We start from the raw sequence: 22,687 nt of genomic DNA, 5'->3' as shown, positions 1-22,687 counted from the left end.
CAGAACCCCGCGGCCGAGTCCTCCGAGGCGCTCCTGGCCAGCAGAGGGCGCCGGCTGCGTCCGACCCAGCGTGGCTCCGCCTCCGCTGCTCCTTCGCCACCGAGCTGAGAGGAAGCGGGGGAAAGGACGGGCACGGGCCGAGCACCGAGGAGCAGCGGCAGGGCCGGGGCTGCGGGCGCCGGCGGAGGCAGGTAGCGTGGCGTGCGTGAGCTGGTGCAGGAGAGCCGCTTTTTTTGGGGGGGGGAGGAGTTTTGCTGTGGGCTAAGAGAGGCCGGGGTCGGGTCCGAAGCTCCACCAGCTCCCCGTGCAAATCCCCCATGGACTGGGAAGCCTTAAGTCTCACCTAGTTCAGTGTCGCTGTCCGAGGCTTCTTTTTATTTGTACCGCACCAAAGGGGCGGGTTGCAAGAACCCCACGCGTGCGTTTCCTTGGGAGTGAAGGCTCCGTTGAGCGAAGGCTGCAGTCCTATGCACACTTTTCTGGAAGGAAAACCTCGCTGAAAAACGCGGCACCGTTAATATTTATTTCCGAGTAAATATGAGGCGTAGAATAGGGCTGGAGGTGTCTGCAGTCGTAAGGTCACTTACCTACTGAACTTACGGGGCTTGATTTTAAATGATGATCACCTAGGATCTGGCTGCAGCACCAGTTGTCCACCGGGATAACTTACGTGGAAAGTTTCACTCATAGGATTGAACTGTAAAAGCAATATACTGTATGATATTCTATGAATGTTATAGGGGGAAATTCTTAAAAAATAAAATATCAAAAATCCCTCCGAGGTTTAACTCCAGTTCCCTTTCCCATCGGAACTTGTTCCAACAATCTGGTGATAAGGCATGGACTAGGGGTAGACCCCCCCCCCTTATTTAATGATGTGTTTATGCACAAATGGTTTTGGTTGTACAGATCTAAGAAATAGTAACTATTGTAGAAGTATTTGTGAAGGAAGAGTATGGCACTGTTCTCTTTTGTGTGTTTGTGGTTCACACCTGTTCCAGAGAAAATGAAGTTGTATAGTTCACCGCTTCCACACAACTGGACACCAAGGGCTTATGAGGTGGAGGAGAAAAAAAGTGTATGGTGGAGGAGGAAACACCCTCTGCCAACTTTCTAAGTTTTGATTGTTAATTTATAGTATTCTTGGGCTGCCTTTAAAGGTAAAACTCCTCTCAAGGCAGCTTGTAGTAAAATGCAATGAAATACACCTGTACAGATAAGACCATCAGAAATAACAATACAACAGTACCAAGTCCCATCCCCCTACTACCTGAGAGTGATTTTTAAAATAAAATATGAGGGGTTGATACTCACATATTGATAAAGGTGCCATGGGTGCCAGCATAAAATGTCTTTGATGGGCAGCAAAAGAAGAGGTAAGGATCTGGTGAGTGCTGTCATGAAAAAGGCCCTGTTCCTGATTATAAACACAATGATGTGGAGAACTGTAAACCAACTTTGGAAACAGCAGTTGAGAACAAGTGAGTCTTTAGGGCTTTGCAGAACACCTGACGTGACAGTGTCTGTTGGAGTGCAGGTGGCAATGGGTTTCAGAGATATGAGGGTCAATGCAGAAAAGGCCCTTTGCCCTTTAAGTGCTTGGTATCTTGCAGGTTATAGGGGAGTGGATATTTCCCCATTGTTTGGCAAAGGTGACCACTGCCTCCAATAAGAAAAGCCAATGCATGGCCTTTTTTGGTTGTGACACAGCTCAAATGGGAGAACAGTAAGGACTTCCTTCTTTTGCTGCAATATTTAGGACTGGACAAGTTTTAAGACAGCAGTATTATGTTGGTCTTGCAGATCATGGTATTATTGAATTCGTATAGCTTTTTGTGACACTATGCAGGGAGTTAACAACATCTGCCATTTTGGCTTATATTAAACTGTTTGATTGCTGCTTGGCTGCATAGGATGGGAAAGGATTAGATATGAGCTGAAAACAGGGGAACTGGGGATAGCTGCAACACTTTTCTCTCTGTATGTGGTGCTGAGAGGCTTTACATTGCCTTTGAGCAGTGTGTGTGTGTGTTACACACACACACACACACACACACAGGGATTGCATCCCACAGATGTGTATATGTAGTGCGTATGATCCATTCATACAATATACTGGTAACTGGCCCCCTATTTATATGGTGGGACTCTGGACAGTTATGAAATCTGTATAAGCAACTTGCATGGCTCACTTCAGGTACATGTTCATACAAGTGCAAAATGCATTACCAGTAAAATACAGGCTAAGTAGAGCACTTTTAAGCCCTAGTTCAGAGAATTAAGGGGAAATAGGCTTTAAAAATGCTTAACTTAATCAATTATGAACTATGGTGAATAAATATTATGTTAATGATTAGAACCTGGTTCTCTTGAAATTTTTTTTTTATAAAAAAAAACCATCTGAAGCTCTTTCTACAGTACAGTGGTACCTCAGGTTACAGACACTTCAGGTTACAGACTCCGCTAACCCAGAAATAGTACCTCAGGTTAAGTACTTTGCTTCAGTATGAGAACAGAAATTGTGCTCCAGTGGCGTGGCAGCAGCAGGAGGCCCCATTAGCTAAAGTGGTGCTTCTGGTTAAGAACAGTTTCAAGTTAAGAAAGGACCTCCAGAATGAATTAAGTTCTTAATCTGAGGTATCACTGTACTTCTGTCATTGTTTAATGCATGGGTAGGTGGATTACTAATTCTTATTGAAGAATACTCAGCTTTTAGGAATCTTGAAAAACTCATTAATTACTGAGCCAAACTGACTGTTAAATCTTTTGTTGCAGGGTATGCTATGACGGGTTGCAGATTGCCGCTTGGTGCTTTTAGAAATCTAAATGTTTGGCTTGGTCTTGTGGAGAACTCCCCTTATAAACTCTGCACACCCTGGAAAAGGCTTCTTTATTCTGCAAGCCAGCAGCAAGTAACGGCAATTGCCCCCAAACATTTATGTGTTTCTCCTTTAAAACACCAAGTATTTTTAATACCATTGCCCAAAAGCACACTGAGGATTTCTGTACGTCTCAAAAGCAACAAAAGTTATCGGAAGAACGCAAAACAAACTGTGCCAGAGGAGACTGAGGAGGAAGATGAAAACGAAGAGATAAGTGATTCAGAAGATGAGTTTGAGGATGATCCTAATATAGTGAAAGATTACAAAGATCTCGAAAAAGTAGTACAGTCTTTTCGATATGATGTAATAATGAAAGCTGGTCTAGACATTGCAAGAAAGTAAGTATAATAATTTGCAAATAAAATAGATCAAAAGAGGTAGCCAATGGTTTTCTTTTATGCTCCTTACTACTAAAGCTAGTTGTAGATTATCATCTGCCTTTTTCATCAGGAATAAAGACAGTGGAAATTTCTCACTTCTACCATTAAGAAATGTTTTCAGAAATTCCTACTGGAGTAGACTGCCCAGTTAAAAAAATAAACGGGACCCTTTGAATTAGCAAATGCAATTTTAATAACAAAAGAAATCTCATTTTAAAACTTACTGAAGAGTTTGTACTTCAAAAATTTCTAACTTGCAGTCCAGTGACCTTGCCTTCAAACCTCAAGCTTCGCTGGCACTATGATGTAGCCAATATTAAACTTTGGTTTAATATATGAAAGCTTTACTTAGACTTAAGAATTACAGCTTTGATTCTACCTCGCTAAGGCCCTGTTCTTGCCTTTTGCACAGACATTGTGCTTCTAAATCTGCCATGTTAGAAAAGATATGTGCAGAAGTAGCTGAAGGTGTTTTACTGGCTATGTGTATTCTTGGTGGCTTTTTTTTATGGGACACTAGCAGTGGTTAAAGTATATGTAAGAAAAATTAAGGATTCTTTTCATTTCAAAGCAAAGTGGAAGATGCGTTCTATAATGGCGAACTCAGGCTGAATGGAGAGAAACTATGGAAGAAGAGCAGAGCGGTAAGGTTTTCCAGAAAATAGTTTATGTCTTAAACTGAAAAGAGATTATATGTCAAAAACTCAAATTATCTTTAACTGGCAAATGCTTATCCACATTATCTCATTCTACACATACAATATTTATATTACTAGAATAATAGATCCTCATAAAGGGCACACTTGTTTGCAGGATCAGCACCTAGGATAAAGGTTGCCACCTGCTGCACCTTCATTGAGTTACTAGGAAGAGTTTAAAACATCAAAAATAGGAACGTCCGGCCTACCCTAGTTAAGTGAGTGGATGATTTCAGTAGTATGGATTGCACCCTGTCTTGCCTTGTTTATAGTATTACAGTCAAAGATGAAGAGCCATTGTGAAAACTCTGCCCTCCATTTTATTGGATAAGATTCAGACTGGTGCAGTAGATGGGCCCAAATGTGTCCCATTTCCAGTGGATCCATTGCTGATCCTACTTCATTTCCCAAAGCCCTCTTCTGGGGCCTTTTGCCAGTAACTATTGGCAGTAGCTTCCTAACCCCTCACAATTTGGGTGGGTGCCTCAGGCCTCAAATGCCTGAAAGGCTGCCTCGTCTACAGACCCTTTTCAGTGTTGACATCAGTAGAGAGGGCCTGCCTGGTAATTCCACCACCCTCGGAAGGTAAGGATTGTTGGCCTGGGAAAGAGCATTCTTTGGGCATCCCCTAAATTGTGGAAATCCCCAGAGAGTTCACTATACAGTTTTCATCATATGCTGAAGACGCACCTCTTTCCCCTGGATTTTGACACTTGAGATATATATTTTGAAGACGACCCCCCCATTATTATGATTGTAATTCATAATTTGTTTTGGATTGGGGTTCCTTTTTGCTTTATTTTAAATGGTCGCAAACCACCCGGGAACCTTAGGGTGAACAGCAGGTAACAAATCAATTTAATAATAATAATGGTGGCAGAGCCTATTGAAGCCGAGAGACTATCTCTGCCTGTTCCTCACTTCCTCTTGCAGCACAGATTCGGGGTTAAGATTGCACTCTAATACTTCAATGATGCCATCAGCTTTTGTGGAGCTACAACAGCTTGTGCCACCGTAGATTAAGGACGTAAAAGCCCTGCTGCATCAGGCCAAAGGCACATCTAGTGAGGTATCCTGTTGGCACCAGATGCCGATAGGAAGCCCATACCATAAGCAGCACCTGGGTTCTTCCCACTTCATTTCCCAGCAACTGATACATTCTCTGCCTATCCCCCCACCCCTGGCAGTCCTCTTTGAGGTGCCACAAGACTCTTTGGCCATGGTTGCTTGGAAATCTCCATATTGTCCTCATTGCAGAAGCTCACAAGACAATAGAGATGAAGCTGCAGCACTTCCATCATAGCTGATGCTCTGCAGCTCTGTTGGCTGTTTTTCTCTAAGGTCCCGGATGAAAAGTGCAGGGATCAAAATGCCAAGCAAGTTACTCCAACTTATTTCTGGAGGCAAAATAAAACATGCTGTGTTTCTTTCTATCCCCCGCCCCACCCCAAATCTTCAGGTAAAAGTTGGTGATACACTGGACCTGATAGTTGGAGAGGACAAAGAAACAGAAACTGCTGTAGTTATGAGAGTTGTCTTAAAGAAGGCATCCGACAAGGTCAACGATGAAAAATACAGAGTGGTGTTAAGGCGCTGGAGGAACTTAAAGGTGCCCAAGCAGGATGTATTTAAGTGAACTAGGATTTGCATGTGGCAGAGGTTTCCTTGTGAACAATTGTTGGTTATACAATATATGAATTTTGGTTAAACAAAATTCCTGCATTCTTTTTTTAAAGAAAATAATATTTAAATGGGTATGCGATGGCATGATGCCACCTTCCTTACTGTGAACATCACTTTTTAGTTTACTGCTTTTGTTCCATACTGAGGGAGAAAGCAATGTTTCTATGAAAAGATAGAACAAAGGAATAAAAGGGAAGGCTAATTTTAAATATTCTCTGCTTTTGTTTAAATGACATGACCTGGAAGCCCAAAACTAAACAACTTGAGTGGGAAGAAAGCCTGGCTTTTCTTTACTCATTGTGTGGTGTGATAACAGTAGCCAGTCAGTTCAGGAACCTGGTTTTTCTTTTTCTTTTTTAAATAACCCCAACCTGGTAGATTAACAATACAGCTTTCCATTTCCATGTGTAATCACTGAGCTGTGGTGCTGATGGTTTATGGTTGCTTTCCTTTTACATATTGTCTGGTGGTATCTTTTGTGAAATGTATTTTAGTATGCTGGCTGCTACGTTTACTAGAGCAGAGTTCCCTTACTCATAGGGGACATGGGCAAGATCAGGTAGGCCTAGCGCTTCCATGGAATGATTTGTCTCAGGAACTCCAGTGTATATAGGGATTGGCTTAGCAGTGCACTGTGTTATAAAGCCATAGTCATGTACACTGCACATGAAAAAGCCCCATGCTTGTTCCAGTCAGAGTATGGACATCTTAAACATGTAGATTGCTCCATCACTTCAACCCAAGTGGTGGTTCTGGATGCAGAGCCCTCTACATACAGAGTGATCTCCTCTGCAGACGTATACAGAAATCTACATGCACACTGGAATACAGATGAGTCCCTGGATCAGACAGCATAGGTCTACAATTTTTAACGGGCATTAGCTTTGTATCACAAAGTACAGAGCTTCTATTTGCATGTAACTTATTGTGTCCCATGCATTAATTTGGACATGCAGCTTAGTAAAACACCTGTAGAATTCAGTTTGTTTCCATAGCCACTGTAGATTATGGGCTCATCCACACTTGCCTTTTGCCCACGCTTTCTAGGCACAGGTTCGCACTTTAAAGCAGTTTCTGAGCAATTATTTTTTATTTATTTTTTGGCTGCAGCACTTTCCCCACGAAACTGCTCTTTAATGCTGAATTGGAATGAATGGTAATTTGGGTTAGCTGCGGATGGCTGTTTGCTCTGATTCAGAAGTAAAGAGTGTGTCTTTGCGTGGAAAGCGCTTGGGAAAAGAAAAAGTGCTCAGAAGCAGTGCTTTAAAGTGTGGATCTGTGCCTTGAAATGTGGCACAAAAGTAATTCTTGATGAGCCCTTAGCAACCAGATGAAGAGGTGCTAGAGGATAAAGAGAAAATCATGTGAAATAATGGTCGCCTTATCTCCAACACTCACATGATATAGGAAATCAAAGCACATGATGCCACTTTAAAGGTAAGTATTGTATGTCACCCTAAAAATGATCCCCCCCACACTGTTATTTTTGTTAATACAGAATTGTGGCTGCCTTCAAATGTCATTTGTTGCCATGTGAATAAGAAATCCTAGTGTTAAAACTAGCTTAATAAAGTCCTTCAGAATATATGAAACAGTGTAAATGCATTCTTTGTGTCCTTTAAATATTTGTAAGGACTAGTAAGGTCTTGGTTTTCAAAATGATTATGATGAACATAGTGAAATAATTATAGGACTGTATCCCATTGGTTGTATCAAAAGAAATTAGACCTGTTCAGGTGGCGCTGTGGGTTAAAGCCTCAGCGCCTAGGGCTTGCCGATCGAAAGGTCGGCGGTTCGAATCCCTGCGGCGGGGTGTGCTCCCGCTGCTCGGTCCCAGCGCCTGCCAACCTAGCAGTTCGAAAGCACGTCAAAGTGCAAGTAGATAAATAGGGACCGCTTACCAGCGGGAAGGTAAATGGCGTTTCCGTGTGCGGCTCTGGCTCGCCAGAGCAGCGATGCCACGCTGGCCACGTGACCCGGAAGTGTCTCCGGACAGCGCTGGCCCCTGGCCTCTTAAGTGAGATGGGCGCACAACCCCAGAGTCTGTCAAGACTGGCCCGTACGGGCAGGGGTACCTTTACCTTTACCTTTATGTGTTACTCAAAATATTTTCTAAACATGGACAAGGGCACAAATCTATAGGTTTTGAGAGGGCATTCCAAGGCCACAGGAAAAAGAGGGAGGTCTGCCAAAAGTGGGTACGATGGGGGCTAATTTGGATCCACTAGGGCCAGAATATAGAGAGAAGTATAACAGCCGAGGGGACCAATCTGGGACCAACAGGAGGAAAAACCTAAAAAAAACACCAACCAATTTAGACAAAATACGGGAAGAAAAACAGCACCTGTACAACTTTGGTGCTGCTAGGTTTGGCTGTCTTCCTACCCCAATAACCCTGTAGGATTTCAGAGATACACTGGTTTTTTTTTTAAAAAAAGTATAGTGTATATACTTTTAAGTTAAGAAATAACTACATTTTTCTAACAACACACTATTTTCACTGTTCTTTTGTAAGCCTTCCCTAACATAGAACCTTCCATGTTTTGGTCGACAACTCCTATCACCCTTAATCATGCTGGCTGGGACTTGCAGAAATTGTAGTCCAAAACACTGGAAGAGCACCAGATTATGGAAGGCTGCTTTATGTTGTCCAAAGAAGTTGGCATTATTAGGTAGCACAACTAAATAACACCCAAACCCTGCATTTTGCTAAATATGTAATATTATACAGAGAAATATAGACATATCAGTTTGCCTTGGGTAAAGGTTGACTTGACTCTAATTAGGACACAGGTAGTATATTCATGGATTCTAGTTGTGTTATTTTGGGATGTTAACTCCTAAGAAAAAAATGACTATTGTCTACTACTAAACTGTCTCAACAGGGCCTGGCCCATTCTTGGGGTTCAAAAGAAATAAAGAAAAAGGGTTTGTAATTGTGGGAGAAATATAGTCTTAAAAGCTGCTTTAATGTATCAAATTTAATTTGGTTGCTACAATATAAATTTTTATTTGGATATATAACGATCTAAATAATCGCACAAGAGTATCAAATGAATGTGCTAAACCAGAAATAACTGGTATTAAATGATCATTGTCACTGCATCAGACAAGCATCTGAGTCCAGAGCTCATTGCATAACCAATGTGCACATGGAGCTATTATTTATGCAGTCTGCCCTATTCAAGGAGACAGCAGATCCACAGACAGGGATTAGCTGAACTAAATGCTGGAAAGCTCCATGAGCATTTTAGAAATCGAGTGGGTTTCATCCAGAGGAAGTCAGCCGTGGTATAGTCCCATTTATTTAAGCAAATGGGACTAAAGTGCAGTTAACTTCATCTGGATCCAAGCTGCCCAGTGTCTGTAAATAAAAAAACCCTGATGATTTTATTTATCCCTGTTACAACTGTCAAAGAAAAAGGAAAACAAAGCCTTAGTGTGATGCAGCCCTCCAGGAAAAGGAAGAAAGGCTGACATTTCACTGGTGTTTGGGCATACTGAATGGAAGCATACAATCCATTAGTATTTACCTAAACTCCAGTAAATTCAAAAACAAAGAGGTTTCAAGTTAATTATTAGTTACAATGATTAAGGAAAAGTTCAGTCTCCATGATATTGAAATCCTCTGGGTGACACTGTACTTGAAGTTATAAATATAAAATCAACATACAATGAAGAGGGCCCTTGCTATATAGAAGTCCAAATAATCAAATATATAGATACATATAATATTTAATATTTTGAACTTTTCAAAGGCTGCAATCATTTTGCTAACAAAAATAATATGGGCTTAAATGTTTTTGTACATTCCTCAATTCAAGTATTTTTTAAATATAAGTAGTGAGAATAACAGGTAATAGCACCATATTCTACTGATACAGGGCAAGAGTCTAGTTCACAACCTATGCTTATACCAGTAGCTTTTATACCAAGAAGTCACACTGAGGACAATGGAATAACTTAGATGACTAACAACTGAAGTATTGGTACTACGATCTTAACACATGTTAAATAATGCCATGATAATAATCTTAACTTTTACAACCATTCAGCAACAAAATGGGAAACCTTTAAAGAAAATTGTAACTTTTCTGTTCATTGATTTTGTAATACTTCACTCTCCCAATATCCAAACTAATACAAGGAGTAGCTGTAATTAGTACAGAAACTGTCTTGATTCTCTACTCTTTTTCAAAGAGTATGGCACTTCGAAAACTACAGCTTTGAAAAATTAAAAAATTAGTTAGTTTCCAAATGACTGATTAAAGGTACCTACAGAAACTGTTTTAAAGAGCACGAGACTACTCACTGCTAAAAAACCAATTAAAAAATTTAAAACTATATAATGTATTTTCACTGATGATTATATTTAAATGAGATGCTACTGGAACATCTGTAATAATTTATGATTATTTGCTGTGTACCAATTCAGGTAGGTAGCAAGGGCACTATCAGAAACCTAGCCTACATACAGGCATCCTGAAATGGAGTTACATCTTTTCCCACAATATGCATTCATTTCAATAGGTTCTTCTAAGTGACATTCCCACTGGATTGTCCTACACCCCTTTCCCCCATCCTCACTGTATTGCCCTTTCCCGTATGTGTTAGAGCAACATTTTTCTTATCAGTTGCCCTAATGCTGAGTGAATATTCTGAGTATTAGTCTAAAGCAGGCTGACTGATGTCTCAGTCTACTTCTAAATAACTTAGTGGTCAACATCTTTGGAAACTAAAAAGATCCCATCACTTTTTTGCTTTCTTGGCTTTTTTCAGTATATCACACTTTTTTCTATTGGGACGTCTGCATCTTTCATCAATGCTTGGTATACATTCATAATGCCACACTTCATCCATTTTCTCAACAGGATACACAGCTTCAACATAATGACGGATTAGTCTCAGTCTGACAGGATCGAGCTGCTTTTTGTTACAAGCCCCTGAATGGTTGTATTGCAGTCTGAGGTTATCTGAAGTAAACAGCTCTGGAAAAAGTCTTACAAGAAGTCTGGCAGCAAAGTTACCAACTGAAAGGCTCTGCTGTACTATTTCTCTTACTTCCTTGTCAGACAGCAGATACAGAGAAGGCACAGGAAAGTCTGGAGGAGGAACAACAAGTTCCTCAAGTGGTATCTTGCAAAAATCTTTGTTGCTTCTTTCCGGAGGCAATGGCGGTCCTTCAAATTCTTCTTTAAATCTTTCCGGGTTTATTGCATAGGTCAAAAATTCTCTCCTTTCAGGTCCTGGCACATGGACCTTTCGCTGCAGTTGGTATGTGCGTCTTTGCTCTGTATCTCTTCGACGACATCTTTCATCAAGTTTTCCAACAAATTCCAATGTCCATACTCGATCATTCTTCGCTCTCGGATATAGCATTTGCACATAATGTCGAATTAATTTAATCCTAACAGGATCAAGTTGTTTCTTACCCAGTGATCCACTACAATTATATTGCTTCCTTAAGTTTTCATGGGTAAACAGTTCAGGGAATAAATGAACTAGCAACCGAGAAGCAAAATTGCCGATCGACAAACTGCTCTCATATATGTTCTTAAGTTGCTCCTTGCTTAACAGGTAGTCTGGAATAGGGACATCAAAATCAGGGGAAGGGATATCAAGCTTATCAAAGTCTATAGGCACAAGCCAAATCTTTTTTGACCTTCTGCCTGGCCTTTCATATTCAAAATTATCTTCCACTTTTATAATAGACACATCATCAGGCAAACTAGAAGAATCATAGCAATCCTCTCTCATCTGTTCACTCTCACTGTCATCCATATACATGCTTTCAAGTTCATCATTTATTCGCTGAACACAATGCTGCAACCAGGCCTTTCTCTCCTGCATAGCAGGAAAATAAATCTCTGTGTACCTGCGAATTACCTGAAGTCGCTGCGGGTCAAGCTCTTGTTTTCCACATTCTCCATAACAGCTATATCTCTCGGCCAACTTTCTGTGATCAAAGAGTTCTGGAAACAATCTATGTAATAAAAAGACACAAAACTCTCCAGGAGAGGAAGCTTCATCTAAAAATTCATTTATATCCTGAGCATCAAATACCCATTCAGAGGCAATGGAACTACTCCTGTCCATGGGCAGAGCTTCATCCTCCTCCTTATCATCAATAACTTGATCAGTCTCATAAAAACTGGAGGACTGTAAGTCTGGCTGACTATTTTCCATGTCTCTCTGTGCCCAAAAGCTACTGAAAAAGTCATTGACCTGAGGCAAACACTCTGCCTGCCAAACCGCAGGATTCTTCACAGAAGGATAACAGACTTCTACATAATTTCGGATGAGCTGTAGATGAAGGGACTCAAGTTTCTTTTTGTTAAGATAGCCACAGGTACTGCAGGTCCTGCTTAACTCATCCTCACTGAAGAGCTCTGGAAAAAGCTGTACCAGTAGTCGGCAAGCCAAATCTCCACCTGATGTACTCTGATCCATGATCTGTTTGAGTTCTGAGGCAGTCAGCTGGTACTCAGGTGGTGGCCTGAATTCTGCTACAGCATCTGTAGGGCTGACATGCTTTTTAATTCGACTGACTTCTAGTGATAACAAGTCTACTTTGCTGTGAAGCTGAGTCATGTTGGAATTTAAGGTATTAAGTGTGTAAAACATTTTTTGTATCAAAGAATATATATTTGGGTCGGACTCAGAAGCAACAGGTGTGATAGCACTCATATCTCTTTTACGTTGCTCATTCAATGTCCGAAGATTGGAAGGACTGCTAGGATTAACCTTTTCAAACAACTCATAGGAAGTGAACTGCTCTGTTCCTGGCAGACTTTTCTTCTCTGTAATTTTGTGTGAGATCCCATACAGAGGTTTCTTATATGATGGCATGATTGTGTTATTTAAGGCTTCTTCTTCACCGAGCCACGTTATGCTAGGATTCTTGCTCTTGTTTAGCTGTTCCACATCTTCCTGAGTAGGTGATCCATCTCTGTGCATCAAGTTTGAAAGAAGGCCCTTTCAATGAACAAATGTAACATTAGTATTCAAATTAGTTACTTATTTATCCTTAATGAATAAATTATAAAACATGATTTTCTTAATTTTAAACACTAAATTAATTTAACACAATGCTGCCATAGGGTTGGATCCAGACTATGTTAGTTGCTTCCACCTACACTATGGGTTGGAAAGGGGATGGAGGAGTTGGAGGGTATGGGAAAATTTCCCTGTGTATTTATAAGGATCTAAACTTTCATGTCTAGGAGCTGCCTAAAATACTCAAATCAATAGCCTTTCCTTAACATCAGAGTTCTGAGAATATTGCAGCTCATATATGCATAAGGATCCCCTACATCAAACTCACTGGCCTGGATTCCAAGTTTGTTCCTGTCAACAGGAGGGAGAGTCATATTTCGCTGATTCCTCATTCCCTCTGTAGACTCTTATGCTCCGTGTCTGGACCAGTGGAAGACTGCAGGGGGAGTGTGAAATCAGGGGAACTGACTACCCCTTCAGCCAAAGAGATCCTCCGCTACATTTAAAACCTTCAATCTGTGAAAGGCATAGTTAAGATCCAAGCAACAGTACTGTATTCAACTAACAACACCCAGACTGAAAACCTTGCGATGCCCAGATTGAGAACCTTTCACAGCCTACTCACTTTCCACTAGGCACATCTGAAGGAAGAAAACTGTTGTAAGAGAATGTGTGTGCTAAATGATGTACAATATTTTCTGATAATGCAAATGGTAAAAGGTAGAGGGACCCCTGACCATTAGGTCCAGTCGCGGACGACTCTGGGGTTGTGGCGCTCATCTCGCTTTGTTGGCCGAGGGAGCCGGCGTACAGCTTCCGGGTCATGTGACCAGCATGACTAAGCCGCTTCTGGCTAACCAGAGCAGTGCACGGAAACGCCGTTTACCTTCCCTCCGGAGTGGTACCTATTTATCTACTTGCACTTCGGCGTGCTTTCAAACTGCTAGGTTGGCAGGAGCAGGGACCAAGCAACGATAGCTCACCCCATCGCGGGGATTCAAATCGCTGACCTTCTGATTGGCAAGTCCTAGGCTCTGTGGTTTAACCCACAGTGCCACCCGTGTCTTCCATTTCCATGCAAATGGAAGCAATGCCAAAAGAGCTGTAGCCTATAAAGTGTTGACATTTGGAAGAGATCACAAAACATTTTAGGCACTATTTTATACCAGCAGTTCACATTATTTGGGTGTCTTCATTAATTCACTATAAGATGGATATTTTGCAAACATACTTTGCTTTGCAGCAGCAACAGCAACATAAATTTCAATACTAGAATTAAAAAATGAAAGAATTTAGACTTTAAAAATCAGAAATATTTTTTCACAACTTGCTGTATAAATACTAATTAGTAAAAGGTAAAACATACATATTCAAATACTATCAAGGCAAATAGGCAGGAATTGACTACTCCATATTAAAAACATGAAAAACCTCAGCTTTGAGTTATGATCTCACTTTGTAAGCCACCTTGTGAGGGCTTGGCCCTAAAAAGCAAAACAGAAATAACTTAAACCCTAAGCATGCCATCTACGGAATGGAATTGTTTTTTTAGTTCACAGGTTTCTGGTGTAAGGGGGGCCAATCCCCCCCCCATAGGCTCCCCGCCACACTGTTCTAGAAGGCTTTTCAACTCTCCAGAGCAATTCTTGGGGAACAGAAGGGGCTACAAGCAGGGGGAATCAGTGAAAGTACAAAATATCACCTAGGAAACAGCTCAGAAATAGCTGTTTGGGTTCTGGCTTAACCTTGCTGGACTGAAGTGCAAATGTTTATGTAGACTATTTTAGATGAAATCCAGACAAGAAACCATATTCATCAGTAGCAAGAAAAACTATGAAATTGGTTGCAACATCTTAAATAACTAGTTTAGTAAGTCATGAGTTTTTACATGCAATGTCAAATTCACCATTTCCTCAGCTGAATTCACACATCTATTGAATTTTGCTCTTTAAAAAACAGCCACCACCTTGTTCCTCAGAAAATCTATTGATCTCTAGGATGCATGTTTTCTCTTTGTTTGTTTTGGCTAAATAGTGTCTTCTTTGCTTTGTTGCAGCCTACAATTTCCATAAAATAAAACACCCAAATGAGTATTTAATATTTCGGAACAAAGATTAACTGGTTTGACTAAATTCATTGAACTGCTTGTCAATCTGAAATAGTTAACTACAAGTCTAAGCAAGATGCTGTTAATATCCATATGTAAAGGAATCACCTCTTGTGTAAGGCCTCTTTTTTTCAGACTTGGTAGAATTTCTTGGTGGCTTCCTGAGCTATCACAACCAAACAAGGTCCGTTTCCGTTTATTGGTTTCTTGCAGAGAAGTCACTAAACCATCCAGCGTGTTTTTTTCAGGTCTTGATATTACGGAGCAGTCTAGGACTTCATCTTCTTTGTCTGTTTCTACTTTCATAATATTTTTGATAATAACTGATGAAAGAGAAAAATAGTACCAATTGGTCACTGACTGGATCTGAATTATATATAGGTAGCTATTCTGGATTCAACAATCTAAAGCTCAGCAATGGGACACCTCTGGTCCATGGGTCTAATTAGTCCCAATGGGGTCCTAATTTGACACATGAGGCCATTTCCCCCAAACCACATTGATCTGTCCCACACCTGACTCATTTATGACATCAGAGGTGGGGCAGGTAAAGACACGGCTGCAAAGGAACATTTGGGAGCCTCTAAGGTGCTCTCCTGATTATTGCTTGCCATATGAGGCTGGGATTATTGTTTTCAGGGACTGCCTGCATTAAGGAGTTCCTCATTGGTAACTCCATAATGCAGCTGGTCTTTGCCCAAAACAAGGGTTGCTGTAAGCGCTAAATCAGGCATCCCCAACCTTTGGCCCTCCAGATGTTTTGCACTACAATTCCCATCATCCCTGACCACTGGTCCTGTTAGCTAGGGATCATGGGAGTTGTAGGCCAAAACATCTGGAGGGCTGTAGGTTGGGGATGCCTGCACTAAATGGACCTTATAGCAAGCTCCACAGGGAAAGCCTTCCTTAACCTACAGGGTTTGAAATGGGGACATTGCTTCATCTAACACCATGATGACATAAAGTGATTTCCAGCCACCAACTTGTCAGTGTGACCATGAGGGTTGGTGTGGCAGATCCAGTTCCTCACCTCTACTATAGCTTAAACAGTCACCCCAACTTCTCTTGTTATTAAACACAGTAACCCTAGTTTCACTGCATTCGGAATGTAAGAGCTTCAACAGAATTACAGTGTAAAGAACAAGCCAGAGAAGTGGACAAAACAGGCAGAAGGAAATTAGTGGAAAGCAATGTGTGATAAGATTTTTTCATTTGTTACAGTCTTTGTTATAAAAATGTAATTTTGGTATGGACTATATTCAAAAGTATTTTGATCTAATGAGAAAGTAGATTAAAAGGAATAACATTACCTTCAGCATTTTCTTCATCATCAAACAGTTCATCTGAATTCATATTCCGTACTCTACAATAATAGAGATAAAGAAATAAGTAAAAAGCCTATGCAGCTTAGGAGAGAGACATGTTATGTGTACTGTAAAGCCATCTGCCCAAATCCAGCTTTTCTGGTTTATATTCAGAATGCACTCAAATAGTTTGCATACAAAAGCTGCCCCCATTTATATTGGTGTGAGGAACATTGCTGACTATTTATTTATAAAATTTATATGGCTCCCTTCATCCTAGGGTCCTAAGGCAGTTTGCAACAATAAATAAAGCAATAAATAATAAAAAATTAAATGTACAATATAGTAAATAGAAGATCTATCAATTTTGGCAAGCTAGTCTTTAAAAAAGCATAATGGGGAGAGAGGTTTAAATGTGATGTTGCATGCAGTGGTAGCTTCAGCTCTTGCTTCTTGATGAACAAGAGACACCATTACCAGCTATGGAATAAGGATTAGCACTGGGGTTTTTTTTAAGAATGCAGGGAACCATTATGGAACTTCATCAAAGTCTGAATGAAGACAGAGGTTATAATGGAGTAAGGGATCATAGATCAGCAAAAGAGATGTAGAACATGTTTACTTAACACAAAATCATGACGACATAGATATTTGTAATATACACGGTACTGAACCCAACAGAACCTCTCCATTTGAAGAAGGGGCTGGGATTCATGAGAGCTTCCATAAGCTAAAGTTGGGAGGGAGAGTGTAGAGAGGTGATTTACAACAATTCTCCCTTCTTCAGTAGATTCCCAAAACTACCTCACATGTGTGGTATCCCAAACTTGAGAGATTTTGTTGGGGTAGAGGCATGTAGACCAGAGATCTGAAAGTACCCTATCTGTGAGCACAACCCAACTCAGGCAACTCTGGATACAACCCATAGTATTTGCTCTGAGCTACTAATGATTTCTTCTAGAAACCAAAACATTGGTTGACTCAGACATAAGTATCAACCTCGCCATGCAAAACCAATTTTTTCTCTGAGCACCTAAGCCTGAAATCATTTTCCATTAAAAAAGTTGATTTCAGCATTTCACAGAATAATCTTATGCATTTGGAAGCAAGTCTCACTGTGTTCAAGAAGTCTTATGCTCAAGCCAGGTAGGTGTGTATAGGATTGAAACCCTAAAAATGATTGGTACAAAAAATGCTCATCTTAAGTTTTTAAGATTCCAGGACCAATAAATACTAACACACTGAAAATTACTTTACAGTTAAGTATGAAATGAAGCTTTAATTATAATGGCAATAACTTGACAAAGTTAGTATTTAAAGTAATTACTAATAATAATTATTCTTTATTAAGGCAATATATGGCACACTTTTTAATTAAAAATTCAATCAGAGTCATTAGATTGTTATTGGATTCTATGTTGACTTCTAAAGTAGCTGTTCTCTTTGAAGAGGACACCAAATGGGTTAACACCAACAGCAGAAACTAACAAAACATCAAATAGCTGCTGGAGACCATTTAATGCAAGTGGTTTAAATTCCAACTCCTTTTGAGCAATTAGCTCTTCATTAGGGAAATGTCAGAAAAAGGACTAGCTCATACCTATTTCAATTATTTATGTGACTAACTCTGAAAAGAGTCACTAGCCTTCTAACCCCAACACTGTATGCTCCTTTTAGAGCTACTCATTTAAAGTGCAACAGATGCAAGTACCCTAATGAAGAGGTAATTGCAAGAAACACATTAGGATTAATGTCACTTTGATTAATACACTTGTCTCCTGAATTGTTTCTCTTTCTCAAAAGGTAGATCTTGAAATAAAAAATGTCAGCTCAACAGCCAACTGGCAATATCAGATTTCCCCTGTGACATCATAAACCCCTAACTGTGAGGCCTTCTCCTATTCATAAACATGAAGAGATAGTGACAGCATCCATGTGTGTTTGAAGTATTGTGTTAACTCCACAGTAAGGACCAGCAGGACCTAACTGGCCATGTGGTATGCCTGAGGTGGTGTGGTGGTGGGTGGGTAGCAGCAAGGACCGTATTCTCCAATTTTGTGTTATGCCACACCCAGCCAGCCATGTTATACCATGCTCCCATGACATTACTGATTCCCACAGCATGGTCTCAGTGCCCAGTGGTCCAAAAACCTGATCTACACTTTTTCTGCCAACAGAAACAGAGACGTTTTTATTTTTCTACTCACAGAAGTAACCCAATGGGAATGTGTAATGTTCATGTGAGCTCATATATATGGCCAATTTCTCCCCCCCCCCAAGTTGGCTTTTTTGTGTTCCGTCAGAACAGGCAAAAGCGACAGTGAGATCCAGACTGTGGCCAGTCAACCCCATCCTGGATTCTTTAGTTATATTCTGCTTTAAAGTGGGAGTGCAGGCGAAATATGCAAGAAGTATGGTTTAGAACTATGCTATATCCATGGTGCACTTGTGGCAGCTACTACCTACTTAGGTTATTACCCCCCTCTTTTCTCTTACAGTATTAGTGGGTGGCATAGAGAAGCTGAACCACTCACCTAGCCTCCCTCTGGCTAAGTCGCTGCTGCATACCAGGATGGAGAGGGGCAGCAGCACAACAGCAGTGAGGTCATGCTGGTACAGATGTGTTTGCAGAACCAATCTAGTGCTCCTGCTAGCATGTTTTCACAACCTCACCACCTATCTGTTCCAGAGTGAGGCCAGGCCAGCATCATAGCCCCACTGTGATTATAAAGTCCACTACTGTCTTATAAAGTTAGGTGGCTTTTAGCTTGATCCTATCATGGCTGCTCAGAAGGTTGCCCCACTGAATTCAATGGATCTCGCCCCACATTAAGTTGAAATTCCCTCCATAGGGCCGTCTTGTTTACACAGTAAAAATATATGCAGTTGTCCATTAGTGTCTGGCCACTTAGAAGGACAAATTCTACTATGGCAAACAGACCAGTCCAAAGCTATTACTGAGATTTATTGAGAAATTCAATTCCTTATTTTCTAACCTCCATATCACACTTAATAAATTGTGACTGTAGTAGCAGATTTCTCAAGGTGGGGGTGTACTTATTTCTACATAGACAACCTTTACATATGTCTTTTTCTTAACTGCAAGAACAATTCTGAGCTGGATATTTAAAGATCAACGAGATTATATAATGTATTTTCACCATTTAAATACACATTCAATCTGAGTACCATGCTAGGAAACTAGACAAAAATATGAGGTTTTGTAATCTATATTTTATTATCAGGATATATGAGACTCACAGTCAGTTTGGTGCCTCTACATCCAGTAAGAGTAATTGCACAAACCAACTTACCATTATAACCTAACTATGTGAGGTGTAGCCTTAAAATGGCCATGGATCCTTCCCTGACTTCTGGCTGCCAAAGACAATTGTCAGCACTGTCACATTGTTGCCTTACTGTAGGATTACAATGCAACAGTGACTGCCCAAATTATTTGTAAGAGTTTAGCTACTTTGCGGGAAAAGGTTTTTCTTTTATTATGCAGCAAAATAAGAGCCAATGTGATCTAGCAGACAGTAAAATACTGATATAGGAAAGCAATGAAGACACACCACTAGCATAAACTAATGTAGTTTTTGCAAATCACCATCTCCTAGCCTAGCTTTACATTATATATGGGAATTAGGTTGCCCTAACTTACAGGACAGTAGCATCTTTTACTTTATAAATGATCACCAAATACTAAGTACATAACTCAACATTGTAAGGTGTGTGTTAATTTGAATTTATGATATGGTTGTAACAACATCAAGACTGGCACCATCAGATAGTTGCTGGTGGGTTAGCCCAACAGGATTGACCAGGTACTGTAGTGGCAACTACTATTGCAAGCAGCAACCACTCCAACTTTGTTTCCCTGCATGTTCTCTTTCTCTGAGCAGCATGGTAATGTCCAATCCACACAGCAGTGCTCCAAAGTGCCCTGTCTCTACCTGTGACCACTGCCTGGCCAGCCTATAGCTGTAAGCCACTTCCTTGCACACACTTTCTCTCTGGGCAGCATCACCCAAATACGGCCATTCCCTACTATGGCTCCACCCAGAGAGAACAAGTAGGTGGCTGGCAAGCGGAGGTTGCTCCCAAGCAGAAGGACAGGGTTGTTGCTGGGTGCCTTCCTCTCCAAACTCCAAAACGTTTTCCCCAAGAGCAGGATGAGTATCTTTTTTTTTTTTTTTTTTTGCAATAAGGACTTTGTATTTGGATGTTGCCTGTAGAACAGAAAGTGCCGCCTGGAGGAAGAGAACTACGAGCCCCTCCCTAACAACCCAGGGCAACAGGAGGAGGAAGGTGTTGCCATTCCTGCAGTCATGCCTGGAAACTGGCCAGTAAGACCAGGATCGCACCAGGCGCGCGGGAACTCGCAACGCCCCCTCCCGGCTTGGAAACGCGCGAGGCAGCGCTCGCGGGGTCACGTGGGCACCCCCTTCCCCAGATCGAATGGAATAAGGCGGCGGCGGCGGGGGGGGGGGGTCCGGGGAAGGACGCTTCAATTATCACCCCCGCCTCCCTTTGCCTCGCCAGCCTTAGCACGAAGCGGAGCCCAAATTGCACTGAGGCAAGGGCCGGCAGCGGCGGGCGCTGGGAGGATAGGCCTCGCGGCTGGTCGCGAAAGCGGGTTCCGTTGCCGAGCAGGGAGACAGGTTTCCAGGCAACAGGAGCCGGCGGTGCGTGTGCGCGCCTCGAGAAGCAGCTGGGGAAAGGGGAGAGCCGGCTGGCCAAGCTACCCGCTCACCGAAGCGCTTCTTGGGCCAACCCTCTTTTTGGTAGCGTGCCCCGCGGCTCGCGACGGCAGCTTCCGGAATGCCCCCCACCCCCCTGTCCCCGCGCCCTCGCCGCCGCCGCCGCCGTTCTCGAGAGCTGGTCTATGTGGCAGCTGGAAAGAGGGGGCACAATATAACATCCAGCTCCCCCCTCCCCCGCTGGAGATGGAGGCGCCCGCGCTGCCTGGCCGTTCTCCTGCGCGAGGAACACAGCCATAGTTCTCCCCGAGGGGGAGGGGGCCGGGGAGGCTGAGGGAGGACCGTGTTCCTCCTCCCGAGGCCGAAAGTAGAACTGTGGGGAGGGAGTTGGCCAACACACACACACACCTACCTTGGGGGGGGGTTGGGGGGTAAAAGCTGGTTTTCCTATCTAGAGAAAGTTGGGAAGGGGCTTACCTGGGTCCTTCTTAGGCACTGTGGGGAAAAGAGGGTGAGGGCCCCCCTTGGTCTTGGGTGGGTGTTTTATAAGAGCGGCCGTGGCTGGCTCCCGTGTCTTCCCCTCCCACTTAGCTCTTTGTGTATGTGCGTGTGTGTGTGTCCGTGTGCGAGAGAGAGAGGGGGTCCGCGCGCTGCGCTCTCGCGTGACGTGACGGGACCGTGTGTCATTTCCGCACAAGGACACTGAGCCCCGAGGAGCTGCTGCTGCTGCTGCTGCGGCCACCCGGGACAGAGAATGTGCATGCGGGTGGGGGCGGGGAGGAAGAGGAGGTGGGGGAAGGCGGACTGATTAAGTCGGGGCACCACAGCTCGCGCGCGAGGCAGAGAAGGCGGCGGCCCTCTCCGTTCCACACGCGTATTACGCATACCCCTCCCGCCCCGCGCGCTTCTGAGCCCCGCCCCCTTTCCCCCGTGGCTGTGCCTGGTGGAAGGAGCCGTTAGTTGCAGTCGGGTCACTCTCGCGCTCCTTCTCTTTGCCCTCCAGCCAGCTAGTTTACACGCTAACGGCCACTCCACAAAAAGCAACGGTTAATAAAACACCCACATTGCCCTCGTGAGGTTTGCCGGGCGCTACCGAATGTGGAATTTCCGGGCTGCGAGAGGCGGAGAGGCATCTGAAATTTTATTTGTCGTCTAATACAGGACCATTCTGGGCAACCTATATAGATAATAAATGTATATAGTATATATGGCCCTCTAGTTGGTCATGGAATGAACCAGGGGCAGCGACCCTGGAATTAACAGGCCCAGCACCTGCTCAGCGGTGTAGCGTGGGTTGTCAGCACCCGGGGCAAGGCAAGTAATTTGCGCCCCCTAACCCGGGGCAAGGCAAGTAATTTGCGCCCCCTAACCTGGGGCAAGGCAAGTAATTTGCGCCCCTAACCCCTAACCTGCCGCCGCTGCCAGCTGCTTCTTGCTGCTGCCTGGGCGCGCACACAGCTCGTCGGTTCTGCTACAGCCTGCGCCCGAGGCTCTTCGGCGACTCCGGAGGCGGCGAGCGCCCCCCCCAGATGTTCGCCCGGTGCGGCCAGCCCCCCCTGCACCCCCCACGCTACGCCACTGCACCTGCTGCTGCCGCTGTAAGATGTACATGTTGAACCAATGGGGAAAACCAGTACTTAACTGGACAACTTGCCAAAAAAACAAAAAATCCAACCTCCATCGCAGTCACCTTTGACGTTGAAAGGTTCTCAAAAGTGATTGGAGAAATGCATATTGAGCGACAGAAGAGGTGAATTCTTTCTAGAATGCCTGGGGGCTGTCTTTGGGGTCTTGAATTTCAGGGGCACTCTCAACTTCAATTCTTTATCATAGTTGCAGCGCCCCCAAGGTCCACTGTGACCTAACTAGTCATGCTTCCCTACATCCGCTTCTGGGGCTGTTCAAAAATCGCAATAATAGTATCTTGGCTAAAA

General features: G+C 42.7%; 2 protein-coding genes across 6 annotated transcripts; one reads left to right on the top strand and one right to left on the bottom strand.

Moving 5' to 3' along the window:
* The first annotated feature begins 78 nt into the window (after positions 1 to 78).
* On the top strand, positions 79 to 7,235 carry MTRES1 (mitochondrial transcription rescue factor 1). Its single transcript, XM_079971768.1, has 4 exons — positions 79 to 191; positions 2,776 to 3,220; positions 3,834 to 3,906; positions 5,420 to 7,235. Exons 2-4 carry the CDS (start codon positions 2,784 to 2,786, stop codon positions 5,594 to 5,596), a joined length of 687 nt encoding a protein of 228 aa, XP_079827894.1. The 5' UTR covers positions 79 to 191; positions 2,776 to 2,783; the 3' UTR covers positions 5,597 to 7,235.
* A 2,127-nt stretch (positions 7,236 to 9,362) lies between these two features.
* BEND3 (BEN domain containing 3) lies at positions 9,363 to 21,368 on the bottom strand. 5 transcript variants are annotated; one of them, XM_079971634.1, is made up of 4 exons: positions 21,231 to 21,368; positions 16,057 to 16,109; positions 14,855 to 15,069; positions 9,363 to 12,618 (listed from the first exon to the last, which is right to left on the bottom strand). In XM_079971634.1, exons 2-4 carry the CDS (start codon positions 16,097 to 16,099, stop codon positions 10,393 to 10,395), a joined length of 2,484 nt encoding a protein of 827 aa, XP_079827760.1. In that variant the 5' UTR covers positions 16,100 to 16,109; positions 21,231 to 21,368; the 3' UTR covers positions 9,363 to 10,392. The 5 variants fall into 5 exon arrangements, with proteins under 5 accessions (XP_079827760.1, XP_079827761.1, XP_079827762.1 ...); XM_079971635.1 differs by lacking the exon at positions 21,231 to 21,368 and adding an exon at positions 20,807 to 20,827; XM_079971636.1 differs by lacking the exon at positions 21,231 to 21,368 and adding an exon at positions 17,651 to 19,347.
* Positions 21,369 to 22,687: the final 1,319 nt, after the last annotated feature.

The sequence above is a fragment of the Podarcis cretensis genome (genome assembly GCF_951804945.1).
Source record: "Podarcis cretensis genome assembly, chromosome: 3".
Taxonomy (NCBI): Eukaryota; Metazoa; Chordata; class Lepidosauria; order Squamata; family Lacertidae; genus Podarcis; species Podarcis cretensis.
The sequence above is the reverse complement of the archived record's forward strand: the minus strand, read 5'-3'. Positions and strand labels throughout refer to the sequence as shown.

Coding starts and splice junctions, on each gene's coding strand:
- MTRES1 (XM_079971768.1), top strand. CDS start 2,784: ATGACGGGTTGCAGATTGCCGCTTGGTGCTTTTAGAAATCTAAATGTT. Junction 3,221..3,833: donor GGTCTAGACATTGCAAGAAA/GTAAGTATAATA, acceptor TTCATTTCAAAG/CAAAGTGGAAGATGCGTTCT. Junction 3,907..5,419: donor TATGGAAGAAGAGCAGAGCG/GTAAGGTTTTCC, acceptor CCAAATCTTCAG/GTAAAAGTTGGTGATACACT.
- BEND3 (XM_079971634.1), bottom strand. CDS start 16,099: ATGAATTCAGATGAACTGTTTGATGATGAAGAAAATGCTGAAG. Junction 15,070..16,056: donor TGATGAAGAAAATGCTGAAG/GTAATGTTATTC, acceptor CTCTTTCATCAG/TTATTATCAAAAATATTATG. Junction 12,619..14,854: donor AAAGAGGCCTTACACAAGAG/GTGATTCCTTTA, acceptor GTTCATTGAAAG/GGCCTTCTTTCAAACTTGAT.